We start from the raw sequence: 22,448 nt of genomic DNA, 5'->3' as shown, positions 1-22,448 counted from the left end.
GGTGCTTCTCATTTTTAATTTGTGCCTCCTCGTTTCTTTTCCTCACGTCTCAGCTCCAACCAGAAAAGCCTGTATAATTGGTTCTCTTCTGGCTTTCACTGTTGGGGCCACTGTTGGGGCCTCTGGCCAGAACTAGAATCCAGTGGAAACGCAACAAAAACTCAGGCCAAATATGCATTTTTAATTGAAAGTAAAAATCGATCAAATGCAATTAACTAATCGTCTGATAAGATTAAATATGTGTCTGTGCAATATGTGTTCTTTTATCAATTTTGTTAATTTTTTTCCATGGAGTGCTCAGCTAAACAGGCCAATAAAAGACAAAATATTATTCATTTTAATTATACCAATGTCTAAATAAAACGTGTACAAATGAAAATGGTCCGGTGTTTGCCACAAATACAACATTTATTCATTATTTTTTATTTCAAATCCAAAAGTTGTTACTAAATTTTTTTTGTCAATTGCAATTCTGTGTATTCTGGGTGGTTTCTAAGGTGTTGCTATGCGGTTGCTTTGGTACTCTGGTGGTTGCTAGGGTGTTGCTATGCGGTTGCTATGGTACTTAGGGTGGTTGCTAAAGTGTTGCTATAAGGTTGTTGGGGTACGTAGGGTGGTTGCCGACTTTCGTATTGTTGTTTGTTTATTTTTGGATTAAAGTTTATTCTGAACGTTCGGTTCCCGCCTCCTTCGTTCCTGAACCTTAAACCTTGCTACAGAATCGTTTTGGGGGAAAATATTGGGAATAGCTACTCATTCATGGTTGTTTTTCTGTATTTTGCGAGTCTGGTCAATTCGTCCGGTCAAATCACTTATATGTACACACACCTATTTAAAAAAATAAATGTTGTACAGTTAATAGAAGGTGACATAGATGCACTGGATTATTTCCTCCAGCAGAGGACAGCAGAGTGCACTTTCCGATTAAACTAGACTTTAGTGAACAGTATTCCCCCTTCAATTTCAAAGAGGTTGACACCCAACAGAGAAGATGAAAACATTTATTATTTTATTCTACCACACATTTGTCTGATATATATTACTCATCATCATGAAATGGTTTGACTACAAACCACATTTTTCTCCATTTTAAATTCATTTTATTCCAATGTTTTACATAAAATGTAATAGCCTAGTAGAAAATGCGATTAGAGCTTATAACACTGTAAGTAAGTTGCCTATATGGCAACCCTTTCCCAATTGTATAGGCTATTGTTTTATATTATTAATGAATGTATGGCACGGCTTCATTATATATATTTTTCTTTTTGAATTGAATGATTCTCATTCTGTCATTCTTGTATTATGGCATTCATTAAAAAGTTCGATTTTGAACAAAAAATAACCCTGATCAAACCAACCTCAATTATCTATGCAGTGAAATGAAATGGAATAGACAACTAGAGTAATACAAAGAAAACAACTGAAACTCTTTGCATCAGTCTTGTCGCATGTGTCCACAACTTTCATTATGTTTGCAGTGCACTCACTGACGCTGATATTAACCTCTATTTAAAGGGTTAAACTACGTCATCGGACTTCCCAGCCTGTCGGGGGCGCTCCCGATATTACAATAACCCTTATGTCCCCATATGTCGCTCTAAACTTTTTCCCCGTACCTCTTAATAAACGCTTATTACAAATGCGGAATGTTTCTCCGTATTTGAAAGCAATGGATAACTGCCCATAGAGGGTGGGGTGTCAGAGGAGAGGTGTTTCTCACTGCATAAAAAGGTTATGTCGTAAAGCAGAATGTCGTAAACCAGGTGCGGAGAGGGGCCTGGAATGGGGAGGGGGTAATAGAGGGGGGAGAGGGGGCTCAATCCGCGAGGCACCGTTTAGACACAGCGCAAAAATCATGGCGGATGGCCCCAGGTGCCAGCGCAGAAAACAGACACAACCACAACGCAACAACGGTAAGTCCCACAGGCTGAAATCAGATCACACGCACTAGAACGAAAGGCAGAAAAGTTGTTTAAAATTAGTTTTTCCATCTTTAGACTAGTTTAATGACGACTTATGAAGTTGTGCAGTATATGGGAGTGGACTGGGCACCGTTATACCTGAGTCTGCCCGGACCGTTATACGGAAGGACGCACGTCTCGTGCACTAACTGCGTGTGCATTACATACTGCATTAAACACAATTAAGTATTTTAGCGTTTGTCCTGATCAGAAACTTGTGGCGTAGAGTAAATCAAATAGTGCCGTACTCAATCATAACTAGAGTATCTGCTGCTTTAAAAGCTGAAACTTGTTTTGCATTCAAATGACAGATCCCTAGAGGGCTTCTTGACAGTTGTCGGTACTCACACATTTAATAAAATACTTAAAGGGACAGTTCACGCCAAAATCATTTAACATGTTGTTTCAAACCTGTATGTTTAGGACCTGTTCAGCAGAATGACAGCATCAAACCATCCACTTTTATTGTAAAATATGTAATAAAAGTGAATGGTGACCAAGCCTGTCAGTCCATAACATTCAACCTAACATCTCTTTTTTTGTTACACGAATGTTAGAAATAATGAGCGAATATTCATTTTGAGTGAACTGTCTCTTTAAGAGCGTCCAGTCCTGAATCTTAAAAGCCATGGTCTTTAGCTGAATATTTTTTTTTTCTAGATTTTACAAGAGTATATTTTTATTTAATTAATAGCAAATAACAATCTGCCATATTATTAAAAGTTTTTTCTTTCTCATTAAATATATAGCTTATGCCATTACCTCGCAAAAAAAAAAGTCTGGAGAAAAATGCCTAGGCTATATCAAAAAGATCTAACATCAGATTTATTAAATACATTTTAAAAGTACAAAGGCAATTGCATTCATCCACTTCTTCATTATCTAAATATCCCCGTCCAATATTGCACTGAATGTTGACTTCTGGTTCGACGTCACTTTCTCTTTAAATAACCTTTCCGGTAATCCGGTAATATAGTCCGCCGTGCAGTGCAGTTATGAGCACCGTGCTACCTTTTCCTGTGCGTGCGTGTGACAAGGAGCGCGGATCCGCTCGCGACGTAACACGCCCAGGAGCCGTCAACGTGTTTACCTGAACGGTGAGAAGATAACGGAGCGATCCAATGTCCTCTTTTAACGATCATCGCACTCCTCGCGTGTCCAGAGCCGTGATTGCACCGACGCTGGAAGGGAATCGGTGTGTGAAACGCGATCTGCCCGACAGAAGCGCGAGAGAGGCGCCCAGCACACTCCACGGCAAATGGCAACTTGTGCAGGTAGAGAGAAGATGGTGTTTGATTGCAGACGTGCATAATGTCGAGCTCAGACCGATGACCTCTTTTATTTAGCTTTCATCCACTATAGAGTGATATTTCGCTGTATGCTCGTTGCTACAAAATAGATTGTTTTGTTTATATTTTTATTTCCGCGCCGGAGTTTAGTTTCAGCGGCTGTAGAGTGTTCGGGAAAGAAGGATTTAGTGCATAAGGTGGTTGTTAGAGCTGCTGTCCTATTGTCCTATTACTGGTCAGAAGTCAAACAGGTCGTTTTTTCCGTAAGGTATTTCTGTAATGGCGGTGTGGACCGTTATTTGCTGCAGTGAGGGCGGGGCGGCTGCTCTCGTATGTCGGAGACGAGCCAGGTAGGATAGGTGACGAAACACCTACATAGGTGCTTTCATTGGCATTTTTTTAGTAATTGTACGATTTTAATATAATATTTAAACGCGTTTTAAGCTGTATAATGACAGTAACAATATACATCACACGTTTCTTTGTAAAGAAACAAAGGTAGTCTATTCATGTCGAGAGGCGCGGATTCACTGTGTCCGTCGTTATAGAGCGAATTTACAGTTTTATCCCTATCAGACATGTTGAGATTTTGTTTCGGTTGTTTTGTGCGATATGCCATATTATTACATTTGACAAGAATACACGGCGAATATGTTTTGTTTTGTGTGGCGCGGACGGATGTATTGTGTGCCGAACGGGTGGTGTGACGTAAGCACTAGGAGGAGCGCGCGCCACGCAGTGCTGTGACTTTTATTTTCATTCTTCATGCCGCTGGTTCTCGCGCTTGACATGTTCACGAGGCCTTACGATCTTAAGGGCGTTACTGCACGGAAATGAGGTCACACGGTGGTTTTCATTGGTCCAGTTACTCAGCCTCATGTTTGTTTCTGGAGAGATGTCTCTGTAGAATCAGCTGTCATGTAGGCTATGCGTCTATGTGCTTGTGTTTGTGTAGGATATCAGTCCTGGAGAATGTCATGATTAGGGAGCACATAATATTAGAAGTGTGCATTTTACATCTCATTTCCATTTCAGGTGAGATACAGAAAGACAGAAAATGACAGCCAGATAGGCTAGTAGTTGCTTTGAGAATTTTTTAGTAACCAAAGTTATATTTAAGAAAACATAAAATGAAGATTATGCTTTGGAAGAGGAAAATGTTTTTTCCATTCCTCATTCCTCCTGACCCTTTCAGTCGACCCCTGACCTCTGAGGCCACACGTGTTATCATTTAGCTTTTCTTTCTGGATTGTTGTTTTTAAGAATTCACTGCCCGTTTCATAATCTTAAGGGATATATATATATATATAATATTGATAGATAGATAGATAGATATATAGATATGCTAGAATCTTCAAATTGTATTGTCAGGTATTACAAACTACTAATATTAATATAATATCAGGTATTACTCTCCCCTCTCTCTCTCTTTCTCTAGATAGATTAGAAAATTACCATTCAAATTATGCCAATGACATTTCTAACAATGAAGTACATTGTAATGCGTGTCTCAATGTGTGTTGTAAAGGTATATGCATGGAACAAGCAAAGACAATAAGAACACCTGTAGCACTGAGCTCTTCTCACACTTCCCTGCTGATGGAAAAGGGATATGTGAGGGCATTAAAGAGCTTTTCACATTTCACTCCGTGTTTGTGGGGGGGCTTGTGACTGCTGGGCATCTCTTTTTGCATGCTAATCTCCCCCAGTGGTTTGCCGCCTCTTTGTACGGCAGGGGGAAAGTTTCTCAGGGTGAAGGGGAGGTCTTTTCTCTTTCTTTTTTTTAGGGTGGGGGAGGGTTGGGAGGGACTTGTGTTTGTGTGATTGAAAGAAGCAGAAAGATATGTCGTGATTAAGTTTACATGGATGTGAAAAAGAAAAGTTGTTTAATTGGTCTCACGTGGCTCATACAGTGTGTGTACATGAAGGCCCTTATTAACCTAAAGACCTGGGAGAAACAAATCTCAGGTGACCACTGCTCTCAAGTGATTCTAAATAGATTATGTGCCCACACACACACACACACACCATTACATGCCTAAGTCTCTCTCTCTCTCTCATATATATATAATATATATATACACACACACAACCACACACACAAATGCATTTATACAGTTGAGTCCATAAATTTGCATGAATCCGCAGGATTGTTATCTTTTGGTGTGTAACTTCCTTTATTACTTTTTTTGTGACAGATATGTGCATATCTTACATAGTTTCTGAAGACCAGCACTATATTTAAAAAAAAGTAATATCTTGTATGTTTGTATTAAAGGAATTTATAAACTTACAAGACAAAAGAGGGTATTGCAAAGTTGTGCACTCGACTATATATAAACACATAGATCAAAATACTTAAAGGTCTAATATATATTGTATCAGAAATAAAGACAATCATTAAAAAATATTTTTGTTGGATTGTAGTGTTATTAAAGTTTTGAAAGTTCTTTTCATATTTTTGTGGAAATTGATTTTTTTAGGATTCTTTGATAATAGAAAGTTCAAATGAACTGCATTTATTTAAAATAGAAATATTTAGTAACATTAAATGTCTTTACTGATACTTTTGATAAATTTAATGGGTATTTGTGGATATAGGAAGAAATTAACATTTTAGTAGTCACTCACACACATAATACATGTAAGTTCATTGCTGACATTAGAAATTTTTGAATGTTTATCGGCTTTAAATTCATCCCCTTTAAACATATAGCTACCGGTACACACAAACAGAAACTTAAATTTTAATGTGCTCATATAGTTAATGCACTCATTGGTTAATTTGTTTTTAGAATATCAGGGTGATCCTGAACGGTTCTCTCTTATGTGAAGTCAGAGCGTGTGTGTGTGTGTGTGTGTGTGTGTGTGTGTGTGTGTGTGTGTGTGTGTGTGTGTGTGTGTGTGTACACGTATGGTGGCAGGTGCACTCTATAACAAGCCAAATCAACACATCCCAGGAAATGTCACATAACCGGAGCTTGCCATGGTGACCTGATTGTGTTGATTATGAAGTCACACTGGAAACGGTTCTACCTGCCAACACGGTCTGTCACTCAGGTGGTGCACAATAAACACACCCATGAAGGCAGCACAAGTGTGCATGTCCTTTAATGTGCACCTAAAAACTAAAACAATTTACTCACCCTCATGTCGTTCCAAACCTGTATGACTTGATTCTGTAGAACACAAAAGCAGATATTCTGAAGAATGTTCATGCTGCTTGTTTCCATGCAATTAACTCGGTAACACTTTACAATAAGGTTCATTTATTAAACATTAGTTAATGTATTAACTAACATGAACTAACAATGAGCGATACATTTGTTACAGTATTTATTAATCTTTATTAATGTTAGTTAATATGAATAAAGCTGTTCATTGTTAGTTCATGTTAGTTCACAGTGCATTAACTCATGTTAACAAGATTTTAATAAAGTATTAGTAAATGTTGAAGTTAACATTAACAAAGATGAATAAATGCTGTATAAGTGCAGTTCATTATTTGTTAATGTTAACTAATGTAGTTAACTAATGTTAACTAATGAACCTTATTGTAAAGTGTTACCATTAACTCTCGTGCTACATTAAAAGTCTACTGATACAATAGACCGTGGTCAGGTTAGATGCCAATGCCATATTAAATTTTATGCCGATGAAAACAAGGCTGTGAGGGATAGACTTAGAGTCTTTACACAATGGCACGCCCTGTAAAAAGGTTCGGGATCACATCATTTTCACAACTCACAACTTTTCAAAATGTTTTTTTTTTCTACTTTTTATCGATATGTTGTTAAACAACAGTACAATCCACGCACTGCAATTACATCCCTCACAAGCTCACAGCCTCGTTTCCATTGCAGTCAAAAATTAAATATGGCGCTATCCTGACTAAGGTCTATGGCTTTGTGTAAAGAACAGAGAAATTTACGGTGTGATTCATATCAATCAGTTATGTCATTTATGAGTGTCTCTTATTGCCACAGAGAACTATAGTATAGCTTGTATGGACCACTTTTTTTGTCAGTTAAGTATTTTATGAAACTACGGTTTAAATAACTGAAATTTCACTATCTATGTTGATCGTGAAAGGTCAGGTAGTCCAGGAAACAATCAATCATCTTGTTAAAAAAAAAAATAATTATATGAGATCCACTATGCTGATTCAGAGCCGATCGCATGCTCCTCTCGTGGCTGGAACAATGAATGAAATGAATTTTTGCACTTTGAAATGTATTTTTATCAGGGCCAAAAGCATCTCTGATTACTACACACCTGCTCTAGTGACTGTGATTTCAGCTGTCCAGGGGATGGGACAGACATTCAGCAGTGGTCTGAATCCGCTGTGAGAACAGAGAAGGTTTTTGAATAAATTTTCCGTCTGTATGGCAAAAAAAAACATAATTTCCATTTCTTGCATGCACAGGTATGTGACATGACCTCGTACGGATCATTTCAGAGAACAGAAACCTTAAACGGGAACTGTTTTTTTTGCACAATCGGATCACTTTTACATCACTTCCTGTTGACATCCTCAAATTCTGCCTGTAGAACAAACTGGATGAGCTTAAATCTGTGTATTTAAAAACACAAATTTGACATGCACATCTGGAAATATTCTTCGTATCCTAACATGTATTCACAAGCGCACACACACACGCACGTTAGAGATGAGTTTTCCAGTACCTCATATGCTTGTGCACAATTTGAGAACTAGAGCTCTCGGATTTAGAGAAAGGAATGGATCCATGTGTCAAAATCGCTGTATCTGCGCTAACATGCTATTAAAAACACTTTTAAACACTGCTCGTCTTTCCTTTCTTCAACGTGTCTCTGATGATGTCACACAGCAGGTAAAAAGCTTTTCTGGGCTGCAGGAAACTGATCTAAAATTAGACGAATCTTACTTCCTGTCTTTAGGGCACAAATTCTACCTTTATTGTATGCTATGCATGATCATATATTTGTTCATCAGGGATGTGTGTGTGTGTGTGTGCCTGTTTGATTGTGTAAACCCTCTATTTTCACAATCATTTTACATTTTAGGTTTACAGTAATTAAAAACAAAAACAACAAAAAAACAATCACAGCTGTTACTGATTAGAGAGACATCACCACTTGAAGTGTCCTGTTTGCAAACATATGTGCACGTGTTTTAACAGCATCAAACATGGCCAATAGTTAAAAGAGAGTATGATCATCACTGTTAATTTGCCTTTGGGAACATCTGTGATCCTAAAATGAATAAGCCAGACTCTCTCTCTCTCTGTTATGCAGTGAGGAGTTTTAGCAGTGTGCCGGAGGCGACCTCAGATTCAGATGATGAAGACAAACTGCACATTGTGGAGGAGGACAGTATTGCTGACGATCCTGACCAAAAGTCCTCAGTATTCCAGCTCAAAGCAGCACGGCAGCTGTCTGACACATGCACACAGGACGGTGAGTAAACAAACAAGAGATTAGAAACTTAATGCATTTATTTAGGTTACAAACCAAAACGGATGCAATTGTAAGGATGATTGATGTTTGACAGATAACATCTTACCACAGCATGGCCGACAATCGTCCAACGTTGGGCCATCGGGGAGTGTCACTCTGTCGGGCTTGTTTTTGCGGTGTGTTTCTCACATCGGCGAGATTTACCCCAATTCAGCATGTTGAATCGGCATCGGGGCCGTCGGTAGAGACCACTCTGATTGGCTGTTCAGTTTAGCGAGTGGCACAGACAGAAGGCTGTTCTAATTTTAAGTATCTTACCTAAGCATTCCAGAATCTAGAATGAAGAAAGTGATCAGCATGATTGATTTTCAAAATGATAAGCAAGCTCTGCTTTGTTTACGCGTTTCTATATCTGCAGTCCTAGTTTTAGTTTCCTTTTTTGAATGACGAATATCGACTATTCATACCTGCCGATAAAGTTATTTCCCTACAGCCAGGCACAGAACACACATGCTAGCTGACAGTCGCCTGTAGTCCTTTTGGTGTGTTCAAGCGCAGCTTTTTGGCCGAGACGCAGCCGATGCGAGGCAACAACACAGTCGGCTTTGTGTTTAGCACTTTTTTCACCGTGCTAGTTCTTTGACGTCGGCTTTGCGTGTCACAGCCTTTAATGGTGCAGAATCTAGGCCCTGTTTACACTTGGTATTAAGATGCGTTTTGGTCGCTAAATACAGGTGACCACTTCCAGAGGTAGTCGAAAACACATTTAACTGGATTGCTTTCGTAGTGTAAACGCTTATGTGGTCGAATGCGTTCAAACCACAAATGGCCGCTTACTGACCTAATGCGTAAACATTATAGGAAGCGCGCTAGACAGACGGGATTTAAACTTTGTTGGCTGTAGACGAAAAACGTACCAAACACAATGTTCTCTCACCATTCCTGATTTCTAACCATAGACTGTAAAAAAATATGGACGTAGTGTCCGTGACGTCACCCGTAGGTTTCTGAAGAGCATTTTTCGAAGCCTAAAGTGGGCGGAGCTGGCCGTCGCCATCTTGGCCTTCTCGTCACCGCTCGTCACTCCCGGATAACAGAATATGGGCAAAGAGGCGGAGCTGAGGAGCCTGGCTATCTGAAACCACGCCCACCTAGCGTGACGTTATGGAGTTAGCTCCATGGTTAGCGCAGGCTTGGGAGCTAATGCTATATGCTACTCACAGTACCAAGTCTGCGACTGCACAGGGGCTCGTGCTAAAGTGACAGTTGATGATTAAAATCAGAATGCCAATTAAAAGGTCCTGTTTTTGTCCTTCGAAAATATTATAATAGTTAAAAGACATAGCTACAAGTGAGACTGTGTATCGTGATTCTGTACAGCTATTCTGCTAGTTGAAAATGTATTATGCAGTAACTACAATATATTACTGTGTGTGTGTGTGTGTGTGTGTGTGTGTGTGTGTGTGTGTGTGTGTGTGTGTGTGTGTGTGTCCGTGATTATGTGCATACATGTCAGTCACTCTTTATTACAGTCTCTGGTCCGTCAGCGCAGCATCGCTCGTCAAGTTCGTAGAGAGCTTTATTATTCAGTTCATTTTAAATTCTGATTTTGGCCGCATCTCAATTCTCAAATGGGTCAAAACTCAAAACATAGATATATTACCTATGAAGTTCAAGTAAATGCGCTAGAGATCCGCACTCATTCAAGGATGTGCATTTATTGCATGGACGGAGAAACACAGACACCTGCAGGATTTCATCTGATGGAACATAAGCATGATGTTATAATCTGTCCCAGAGCAACGGCACCGCAGAACGAGTGTAGCCTTTATATCTATAGACGGTTTTAAATCTGAAAACTCCAAAAAGCAACGAAATTGTCAGACATCACATCCATTAGTGCATGATGTTCACAGAGGAAAACAACTGGAATACAGCGCTGGTTGTTCTCTCGAACGATACTCGACGACAACGGCGGGATCCAAAGCCATGGGCGAAGTAATGGGTGTATTAAATTATATTAAATAATCCCCAAAAAAAAGCCCAAACACGGCAGAGATGGCAAGATCAGCGGCTGGAATTTGCTGAGGTGAAGTGACGGCTAACCGGCTAGCATTTACATCAGCGGGAATCCACCTGTCACTCAAAAGTGGACACACCCTTAATTTTGCAGAACTTTAAATATTAATCAACTAAACGGGTAAGTTATAAAAAAAAATCACCCCCCTCACAGTTGTTATGAAGGGCAACATTAGCTGTATAGACCAAAGCCACAGAGAGAACCAGGCTGTAAACATGTTTCTTTCTGCTTTAAAGTTGGGCATTTTAACATGGGGGAGATACAGATTTGACTCCCTTCTGCAGCCAGCCTCAAGCGGCCAGTCGATGAATTGCCGTTTAATTCACTTCCGTGTTGGTTTCAAGAGAGAGACGGGGAGGTTGCCGCTTGTTTCTAACACACACTTCACCGTGTTTACCGTGATCTTGCGGCTATCAGAGCAGAAACGAAAGCAGCTGTTTTAATAGTACATTGATTTCATCAAAACAATGAAGTAATAGATTTGTTTTTTTTCTTTCAACAGATGGCAGCCTGGGGCCAGATGCTTTAATACAAGAAATAAGGGTCAAAGGTCAGTTTAGTGCAACACACTTTTATTTTTCAATTAATTTCAAAGGCTTTTACCAGTATAAAGGCTGGATTGCACTACGTGACTTTTGCCCCAACTTGCCCCTTTTTGCAAGTGAACCAAAATTTGTAAACCAAACCACACGTGTGCTAAGGTCATCCATTGGACAGAAATTATCAAGCAGGGAAAAGCAGGAAGTGCAAAAACAGGCAATTTATGGAGATCTTTCATAGTGCAATTTTTATTATTTTACTGATTTGGTGTTATCAGCTAATAACGCAACATGAAGAAACTTATGAGCATCATATGATACAATGTCATCTATACAATGTTGTAATTGGGATTTTGTTAAATTCAGCTGGATCAAATTTAAGGCAATAAAAAAGGTCTTAAATATCTTAAACGGTATTAGAAATGTCTTAATTATCATTTCATGAGGATCACGATATGGCTTAATTTGAATATTAAACCTCAAAAGGCTATGATTTATTTGTTTCAAAGTAAAAACTGTTGTGCATTATACAGGTTTCAGTGAATACATTTATGCCAAGCTACTGCTTATGATCTATTGTTGATGAATTATGACAATTTTTACCTAAAAATGGTGATTATATCACACCTGCAAAATCATCGCGTTTCTAAAAAGTACAGCTCTGTTGTAATATACAGGGGTTACCAGAGTAACCTCTATATTTCTGCTTACCCCTGTAAGCGCCACCTACTGTTAGAGAGTGAAATTTAATTTTTATTCAGCCAGTGGATCGAAAAAAAGCTAATGTGCATGATAAAAATCTAAACAATTAAGATAATAAGATATAACAGTTGTTTAAATTGTTGTTTAAATTTTGTGCATCACAATATGTGCGTTTCAAATAAAAATGCAAATATATTTGATGCTGAAGCAGAAGCTGAGAAGAGGGTATTTGTGTGCGTTTTAGTTGATCTAATCTGCCTGTGTGTGTTTGAAAGAGGAGTGTGTCACTGATGAGGAAGACTGTGCTGATAATGAAGTGGCCGGTGAGGAAAAGCAGACGGAAACTGAACCTATTTACTCAGACACCCAGGAGGAGCATCAGAGAACGCCAGAACGAGGGGTCCACGATGAGAACGGTACCAATCTAGTTCTTTTTTTGTCTTTCCTTCAATTGCTATCAGCTTTTCCTCTACAGTTGAATGCATAGATTGATTACGACTCTCTCTCTGTCAGGTACTCCTGATGCATTCTCCCAGCTGCACACCTGTCCTCACTGTTCCCGCGGTTACAAGCGTCACACGTCGCTGAAGGAGCACATTAAACTACGGCATGAAAAGGGCGATGACAACTACTGCTGTTCCCTCTGTAGCTACACCTTCACCTACCGCACACAGCTCGTCCGTCACATGACCGCTCACAGACACGTCCGAGAGCAGGTACAAGCAGCACCCACACCTTCATGGGGTTCACACCTCTGTGGAGGAAATGACACAGACCTTTTGTTCACAGTCACATGTTGACTCAAACTACTTTGAAGGAACAAACTGTTTCCTGTCTCTTTTCTCAGCGGACTATTTCTCAGTCGGGCGGAAACAGAAAGTTTAAGTGTACAGAATGCTCCAAGGCCTTCAAATACAAACATCACCTGAAGGAGCACCTGCGCATTCACAGCGGTCAGTTGCCAGCCACCGCACAAATAGAGTCCAGTAATGATTCTGATATATCCCTAGTTAATGTCTTTGTAAATCCAGGTTAAACCCACCCACTTGTAAATCAACATTAGGATTAACACCAGTTTTAACCATGGACTATGAAACCCTGTTCCAGAGAAAGGTTAACGTATTAGCAAATGTTATACAGTAAATTTACGATTGTTATAGGGAATTGAGCGCCAATTATGAATACTGACAAGTGCCCAATTGAATATTTATGATCTTTGTACAGTCGACATTTTCACACTGTTTAGTTTTAACGTCTGAGGAAAACATATTTTAAGAGACAGATTTTTGGTATGTTTCAGAAATGGTAAAAAAGGAAGCTTGTTTGCACATCGGTATAAAATAAATAATTAAAGTTACATTGTAAGATAAAGATAAAATTGTTTTTTCCTCCTTTGAGGGCTTCCATAATAACCTTCAGAAGGTGGTCAATTATTCAATAAAAAATACAGTAAATATCTTGTGAAATATTATTACAATTTAAGACAACTGTTTCCTATTTTTATATATTTTAAAATGCATTTTATTCCTGTAATGTAAAGCTGAATTTTCAGCATCATTACTCCAGTCTTCAGTGTCACGTGATCCTTCAGAAATCATTCTAAAATACTGATTTGGTCCTTAAGAAATATTTTTTTATTATCGTCAATGTTGAAGAAAGTTGTGTGGCTTAATATGTTTGTGGAAACCATGATACATCTTTTTCAGAGTTCTTTGTTCATCAAAGTTTAAACTTACTTTTGAACAGTAGTGTATATCAGTGACTACATATACTTTTGTAATCCATAAGCTTCTTTAACTCTGTGTTTCTACAGGTGAGAAGCCATATGAATGCTCTAATTGTCGGAAGCGTTTCTCTCACTCGGGGTCCTACAGCTCTCACATCAGCAGTAAGAAGTGTGCGAGCGTGACTAAAGCGGTCAACGGCCTGCCTCGCGCACCTGGAGTGAAAACAACGCTTACCATTTCTCGCCCCACACAAATCCTTTTGAGGGAGAAGGTGGAAATCACCAACAAGCCTCTGCAAGAGCAGCTCCCCCTGAAACAGATCAAACAGGAGCCTGTTGAACACCAACCCAAATCTGCGCCAGCAACACCTACAATAGCCGGCACAAATGCCAACGGGGTCGTGGCTCCGCAAGGTGTCATCCAAACCTTGGTCCTGCCCACTGTCGGGCTGGTCCAGCCAATCAGCATCAACCTTAGTGACTTACAGAATGCGCTGAACGCTGCGATGGAGGGCAGGCAGGTGTTGACTAGTGGTAATGCAAACGGAACAAACGCTAAAATCATAGGCCAATCGCAGACGCAAGCTGTCATGTTGCAGCCACAGCAGGGACAGCCCCAAGTGATCTCCGCCATCTCTCTACCGGTTGTGGGACAAGACGGAAATACCAAAATTATCATCAACTACAACCCCCAGCTAGACCCACAACTCAAGGGAGTAAAAGTGAACACAATGCAGCCCACAGTGACCCAAACCGGTATGGCGCAAGCAAAATCTACAGAATCTAACATCGCACAGCCAAAAGTGATCCAGCTTAATTCAGTACAGTCCAACTTGACCGAAACGGAAACATCAGGTACACCTACACCTAAACCTACACAGGTAAACATCATTAAACCAGTCCAAAGCAAACCGCCATCTATCATCAAGATAACGCCAGCGCAGGCCGCTAGGTTGGTCCAAGCTCGGGCGGCACAACCTAAGCTCACCCAGCAAACTTTACTACTAGTGAGGAGGGCAGATGGGTCGCAGAGCCTTGTGGTTCGACAAATACCTGTCGCCAATCCCAACACGCAGTGCACCGAGGTGAAATCAACCCCAGACAAAACTACAAACACACCAGCAAGAAAAGAGACAACTGAAAATACCAGTTCGCTGGAGGATAATTGTGAACCACAAAACCTGACTGCACCACCAGAAAAAAAAATAAAAACCGAACCAGACTCTCCGTCCAAGATCGAGACCGATATGCAGAGTGAAGGAGAGAAAGACGAGATGCAGACAGACGGAAATAAAGACGAAGGGAAACAAACAACTGATGCAGTCTCACACTCTGGAACGGTTCACAGTGGCGTCGCCTGCGGAGATAACTTCCATAACTATGCGACATGTCTGGTTTGTGACAGCTCCCAGAGTAAACGGAAGCTCGCAGACTCGCAAGACAGTGACGCCAAAGCGTCGCCTACAACTATCTCTCTCACCTCTCTACTGGATAAGGATAAGAGTGGAGCAGCAGAACGCCTCCTCCCTCTTCTGAAGGCCTACAGTCAGAACCCAGAGCCTACTAACGGGCAGCTGGCACAGGTGGCCAAGACTGTGAAGTTACCTCTAGAGGCGGTCAGCAAGTGGTACCAGAAGATGCGCTCAAAAAAGATATTGCTCCAGGGTGCAAGCAACCCAAAAACCAACAAAGAGGTTAGTACAAAACATTTTATTGAACTGTAAAATAGAGCTGTCACAATTGACCTTTCGCAGGGAGCTTGATTGACAGGTGATCTCACCAGTGACCAATCATACTTCGCCGTCCGACAAAGCAGTCAGGAGAGTTAGTAGATTAACATGTAATCTGTACTGTACTGACGCCTTTCCGCGGTTAAAACAACATTCCTTCTTATGTTCATTCATGTTTATTTGATGCTATAAATGAACTAGAAGGAAGAGATGATCGGTTCATGAGCAGTTTTAACTGATACTCTACAGCGATCTGTCAGACACATTAAAGAGCCACAAAACGGTATTTATTGTTTAAATTTCTTTTAAAAAATGACCAAATTTGAAAGGTGAGACTTTGTTTAATATGATTAATATCAAAAGTAACCTGGTCTGTCCTGTCTGTCGGCGCGTTGTCAGTGTCCTCTCTGCTCCGTGATGTATTTTTCACTGCGTGAGAACATGGTGTGGTGTGAGAGTGGCGTAGCTTTTCAGACATAGCGACAGTAACTACTAAGGGGTGTGGGTCTTTGCGAACGGTGAATTAGGGCTGTTATGAATACAAATAATTGTGTAATTAAGTAAAAGTTTAACACAGATACACAATACAAATTTATTTATTCTTATTTAAAATGGATTCATGATTAAATAAGCTTATATTATATTATGAAGCTTAGAAAAGTTCTGACAATATTTTAAATTCTAAAAATATAAAGTGTAAAAATACATGTATATTTAAGGATATCAAAAGATTTTCAGTAAGAAATGTTTCTTGAGCATCTAATCAGCATATTATAATGATTTCTGAAGGATCATGCTGAAAATTCAGCTTTAACATCACAGGAATAAATTACCTTTATATATATATATTATATATATACTGTATTTTTGATTAAGTAAATGCAGCCTTGGTGAGCATAAGATACTTCTTTAAAAAAATCTTGCCTCAAACTTTAAAAAAGTGTGTATATAAATAACAAATCATATATTTACAGATATTAAAAGCATAATACAATATTTCTTAATTATAGTTCATTATAATAATTATAATCCTTTCACTTAATGCACAAGGCAATTATTTAAGCGTGTCAAGGCCTAAAAAAATAATTTCAAAGGTGGTCACTAATGATGCCTTTTAAAATGAATGAGTTGTTCCAAAACATGTTAATAATGTCTTACTTTCTTGTCTGATCAAGAAAAAAACACCATCTGCTGTCTCTCAAGAAACAAACTCAACTCAAGCCACCTGCACTCCCACTCAACCCCTTGATGACACCTCAGAGGACACCCAAAATGAAAGTGCCGCTTCACCCGCCTCCCCTCCAGCCAGTCTCTGCACCGATGATCTCGTCATTGTAAAGACAGAAGACGTAGAGGAGGATCTGCAGTCTGAACCACTGGACCTCTCACTCCCCAAGTCCAGCCCAACTCAACCCAGCACCACCACTAAGCTGCCGGTCTCCACTCAAAAGGAACCGCTCAACCTCACCTGCCTCAAGAAGCAAACGTTGCCAGGAAACACCATCTATGTGACACAGGGCACCACAGGTCAATTAAACATCATGACAGCGTCATTGCCAACACTGCTTGCCATAGCGGAGCCAGGTGGCGTTCCGTGCATCGGCACTGCAATATCCGGTAACAAACGAACCATCCTGATTCCTCAGCTCACCTACACCTACACCACCAACTCCAGCATCAAGACCCCTGACAGTGTCTCGACAGACACAAAGGGGACGGTGATACTCAACAACTGTCCGGTAAGCACAACAAATACACACAAACGTTAAGGTCTGCACGTACCTTTCTTCAGAACATCATTCCAGACTCGGTGTTTCTCTCCCTCAGCAGGTCCCGGACATCGCTTCTGACTGCGTGTCAGGGGTAGAGGACCAGAACGATGAAGATTCACCTCTCATGAAGAAGAGGAGGAAGACTGTCGGGGGCCTGTACGCCTGTGATCTGTGTGACAAAATCTTTCAGAAGAGCAGCTCACTGCTGCGACACAAGTATGAACACACGGGTACGTAAAGCCACACATGATTTACAGCATTTGGACATCTGAAAAGGTATTAATATAGTATATAGAAAACAAAATATACCTGTAGATAAACTGCTGGCAACCTCTTGCAACTCGAGGTCTTGGGTTTGATTTACAAGAAAAACAACACTGATAAAAAAATACTACTACTACTACTAATAATAATAAATATAAACCTTTATTGCTCTATAAGTCACTTTGGATGCAATTGTCTGGTAAATGTATAAAAGTAACATATTAAAGGGGTGGTTGAGTATGATTTCACTTTTCTAACTTTAGTTAGTGTGTAATGTTGCTGTTTGAGCATAAACAACATCTGCAAAGTTAAAACACTCAAAAGTTCAAAGCAAAGGAAGATATTTGCTTTTAAAGAAAAGGACTACAACAAACGGCTGGTAGGGACTACACGACATTCCTCCCGGGTTAGTGACATCACCAACCCTAAAATGTACATAAACCCCGCCCCCGGGAACACAGTCCATGTTGAGAAGAGGAAAAGTTGTTGTATAAGAGCACATTTGTGAGTCAGCTCAAACTTTAGCATCTGTCTTTTCACATTCAATAGAAAGTCACTCTGTGTGCATCTCACAACAGTTCCTATACGAGCGATTTATAGATTACCATGATGACAGAATGTCCTAATTGAAGATAGTTAACTCCACATCAGAAACATAAATTAATCAACTAACCATTCAGAGACGTCCTGTTGCATTCTACATGTTGTCACTTCTTCTTGAGTCTCTCCATCTTTGTCTGACTCTGGGCAGAACAGTTTCTGTCATTTTAGTGTCTGCGTGAGGTAATCGCAGCTGCTAACACACTTGAGCTCTTGAAAACCCGCCCTCTGCTGCAGCTCATTTGCATTTAAAGGGCCAGGCACAAAACAGTGCGTTTTTCCAAACCCTCAAGTGCCAACTTTAACATGCTATATAAAAATATCTGTGGGGTATTTTGAGCTAAAACTTCACACACACACTCTGGGGACATCAGAGATTTATTTTACATCTTGTGAAAAGGGCACTTTACCACCCCTTTAAAACTATTGATGCACTGATGTATCGTCCAATCATTGGTATCAGACATTTGCAGACTTTAAAGAGTGTTTGACTCTTGCCTTGTCAATACAATATCTTGACCAAAAATGTATGCACCCCTTTTGGTCAAGATCGTGTATTGGCAATGCAAGAGTCAAGCACTCTGTAAAGTCTCCTCCAGCACATCCCAAATAAAAGACTTTCAATGAATTTAAGGTCTGGGCTCAGAGGTGCCAAATCATGTGTGAAAATTATTCTTCATGCTCCTCCCTTCACAATGTGAGCCTGATGAATCTTGACGTTGTCATCCTGGAATATGGCCATGATGATGTGTCTTTCTACATGGTTGTTTAAGAAATGAAAGCTACACACTATCAAGTAGGGTTAGAAGAACTGTTGCCAAACGTATAACATGTTAGAAACATAATAATCACTGCAATAATGATCCAATCATTGATCATTTGCCTATTTAAATCCAAACAGCAACTTTTTTTTTTGGTCGTGTGTGATTATATATATATATATATATATATATATATATATATATATAAACACCATGATCGAATACAGTGGCATTCATACTTTTTGCAGCCACTGTGCCTGTTAATCTGTACTCCCTTTATGGTAAACTCAACGTATTGCGTTATCATTCCCAGGTAAGCGACCTCACGAGTGCGCCATCTGTAATAAGGCGTTCAAACACAAGCACCACCTGATCGAGCACACGCGACTACACTCCGGAGAGAAGCCCTACCAGTGTGACAAGTGTGGCAAACGCTTCTCTCACTCGGGCTCTTATTCTCAGCACATGAACCACCGATACTCTTACTGCAAGAGGGACACTCATGAACTGCCAGAACAGATCAGCACCTCCACTCCTCCCTCTCACCTCGACTCAGACGAGAGAGAGAGCGACGCAGAGGACGAGGACGAGGAGGAGGAAGAGGATTTATCCGCTCTGGACATGAGCGATATCAGAGTGGTGCGAGTAGGAGAGGATTACGAGGATGAGGAGGAGAGCGGAGAAGAGGAAGAGCAGGACAGAGGACACGAGGAGGAAGAGACAGAGGAAGGAGGAATGGTTATGGAGGTGGAAATTGGAGACACTGACACTCTGGAGGAGGAAGTCGGGGAAACCGTGGAAACGGAGGATGCTATGGAGACGGAGGAATCGAGGGAGGTTTCAGGCAGTGCAGAGGACCCAGTTCTCACTCAAAATGAAGGAAACACAGAGATGGCAGTCGAGGACTGAAGAATGAACACTCCTCTTTCTGTCACTCACGTGGGACTAATGAAAGAGGTGATGAGCTCTTCATCAAACTAATCGTCGGTTGCTATGGAAACCGTTTCAGCTCTTTACTGTGTATAAAACCCAGGTGTGCCTGATTTACAAAACAATATTTCCTTGTTTAAAAAAAAAAAAAAAAAAAAGTATTTGAGTACAACAAGGAAAAAAAAGGAGAAACAAAAAACTCCAACTCAACTAGACTTCATAGGACTTAAAAGTTTCAGTTGTTTCGCTTTGTTCCGTTACTGAACCGACCTCGGTATGTCAAATTTTCAGTGTTCATGTGTTTTTGTTGCTCTGTACAGTCAGATTTCTATACCTTTATATTTGCCAATGAAGTTTACGAAAATCAGTATTTTAACATTTTCAGAAACAAAAGTAAATTCTGCACTGCAGGTATAGCTGGTTTACTTACAGGGGTGATTCTCACAAAAGGGTCATATTTCACTCCAAAAATCAAAAAGAAAAAAAAAAGAGAGGAAATTATATTTTGCATAAAGAAAATTAAGCCTATTTTTAGGACCATCACAGGCATTATTTTGATGACAATTTAACACACTCCCTTTTCAAAAGTCTACATAATTTGTAAAGAACAATTGTAAGTATACACTGATTTTAATTTATGCCATACATTTTAATTCATGGTGATTTTAATAAACAAAAAAGAAAAACTGTTCAGATAGGATGGTTTTCATGCTTAATTGTCATGAATATTTTCTTCATACAAAATATAATTTTCTGATTTTTTTTGTTTTGGTGTGAAATATGACCTGGGCATTTTTTTTTGTGAGACTTGCCAGATACTTAATGCCTCAAGTTTAAAATACCATTCAGTATTTTTGTCTTGTTAAACAGGCAATCTGTTGTTAGCATTGCCTCGTTTTCCCATGTGATTGTTTGTCTGCCTTATGAAGGAAATTAGATTGCACTTCGTTATTAAGAATTAATGATTCAATATCATACGAATCATTAATTATGGAAATATTCATAGGAATGCTTATTGTCATTTAACAATCGAATCACTTTGTTGATATAATCTGAACTGTTTACCTGTAATGAACTACTCAACTGATCAATAATTCAAATTAGATTGTAATTCTATTGAGAAAAAAATGTTTCATAACAAGCACTCCAAAAAGTTTGTCGGTAACCGTTAAAAAAAAATAATTGTAGATACTTATCACAATCATGACACCATATGAAAACAAAAACCGAAAAAAGGGTTCGTCATTTCAACCTCGAAGGCAGTTTCACTTGTTATTTCATTTATCTTTGTGTGGCTTTATGTTGTAGCGTGTCCGTCTGTGTTCATAGGTGTTGCTCTAAGGAACTGCACACCCACAGCCTTATGCAAGACCGCCAAGCTGTAAGTGCCATTCACAAATGTTAAAATAGTGCGCCACAGTCACACTGGATAATCTAGACTTTAGTCAGCTGGCCAAGAATTTAAAGGTAAATAATATATGTCAACATTCGTCAAAAACCAAACAGATTTGAAAAATTGTACAAAAATATTAAAGTTTGTAACACTGCCATCTACCTGTGATAATCAAAATGGCGCACTTAAGCTTTTCACCTTGCACTCCTAAAAAAGTTGTTCTCTCTCTTAGCCATAGGATTGTATTGATAAGGAAATCCATATTCTTCATCTAGATGTTCTCTCTGTTAAGATTTCCAAGGTTCATGGATCTATAGACTACACAAAATCTATCATCCTAAAGTCATACGACTAATATGGACCGTATGTAATATGACTGTGAAGTGCACAATTAATGCAGCACTTTGGAAGAGGCGCATAGGATTAATATGTTTTAGTTGATTGTGTCTGAGCAGACCTTACAGTATTATTAATTTCAATGTATTTTAAAATGTTTATTCTTTGTGTTTATGCATGTGTATATTGTGTAATACCATCAGTATTATTGTCATTGACAAATGTTTCATTTGTAGAACCTTTTTATATACGTCTTATTTTTGTATTGCTTTATTTATTGCGTGTAATACACAATGTTGTAGTTTAACACAATGTATTTTAGATTGAATTTGAGTGCCACGAAGGAGGTTAAACCCTGATGTACAGTATATAAATCCAAACTGAACTATTACAGTATTAGTTTTATAACTTCAAGTTATTTTTTAATACTACCACAGAAAGTCAATCAGGCAGACATTTGCACCCATTGTTTTTTTGTTTTTTATTAAACCCTGAACCTTTTCCAACAGCTTCACGGTAATTAATAGTAAATGACCCTTAAACCTGTGATGAAGAGCATGGATTCATATTGTTGTACTGGTGTTGAAATTGCCATTTTGGAACCAAAATTTGTCAACCCATTTCATTTACATTTATTTTCATTTGTGCCAACTTTGCATTGTGTGTGTAAATGTCACATATTCCACGAGGTGATGATGAACCTACTTGTAAGATTTTTCTTCCTTTGTTTTCCTTTTATGATGCCCCATAAAATAAAATGAAGTGAAGCACCAGGTCATTTCTTAATTACTTATTCTCAAACAAATTTAGTAAAAACATGGTAATGTTTAATGTTATTTATAATTTTTCACTCAATAGTTGGTATCCAGGAAGATGTTTAGCATTTGATATAAAACCTAGACCCAAAATTAAACAAGCCTATA

General features: G+C 39.2%; 1 protein-coding gene across 3 annotated transcripts; it reads left to right on the top strand.

The window, feature by feature from the left end:
• Positions 1-1,549: 1,549 nt before the first annotated feature.
• On the top strand, positions 1,550-22,298 carry zeb1a (zinc finger E-box binding homeobox 1a). Of its 3 annotated transcripts, none has more exons than XM_079613847.1 (10): positions 1,550-1,916; positions 8,531-8,692; positions 11,275-11,322; positions 12,289-12,429; positions 12,527-12,729; positions 12,861-12,966; positions 13,827-15,433; positions 16,645-17,208; positions 17,300-17,471; positions 19,180-22,298. In XM_079613847.1, the coding sequence occupies exons 1-10, from the start codon at positions 1,859-1,861 to the stop codon at positions 19,773-19,775; spliced, it is 3,657 nt and encodes a 1,218-aa protein (XP_079469973.1). In that variant the 5' UTR covers positions 1,550-1,858; the 3' UTR covers positions 19,776-22,298. The 3 variants fall into 3 exon arrangements, with proteins under 3 accessions (XP_079469973.1, XP_079469972.1, XP_079469974.1); XM_079613846.1 differs by having other exon boundaries at positions 17,297-17,471; XM_079613848.1 differs by lacking the exon at positions 1,550-1,916 and adding an exon at positions 2,937-3,238 and having other exon boundaries at positions 17,297-17,471.
• The last annotated feature ends 150 nt before the right edge of the window (positions 22,299-22,448 follow it).

This window comes from Phoxinus phoxinus (genome assembly GCF_949152265.1).
Source record: "Phoxinus phoxinus genome assembly, chromosome: 5".
Classification (NCBI taxonomy): Eukaryota; Metazoa; Chordata; class Actinopteri; order Cypriniformes; family Leuciscidae; genus Phoxinus; species Phoxinus phoxinus.
Note: the sequence above shows the minus strand (reverse complement) of the source record. Positions and strands in the feature narration are given on the sequence as shown.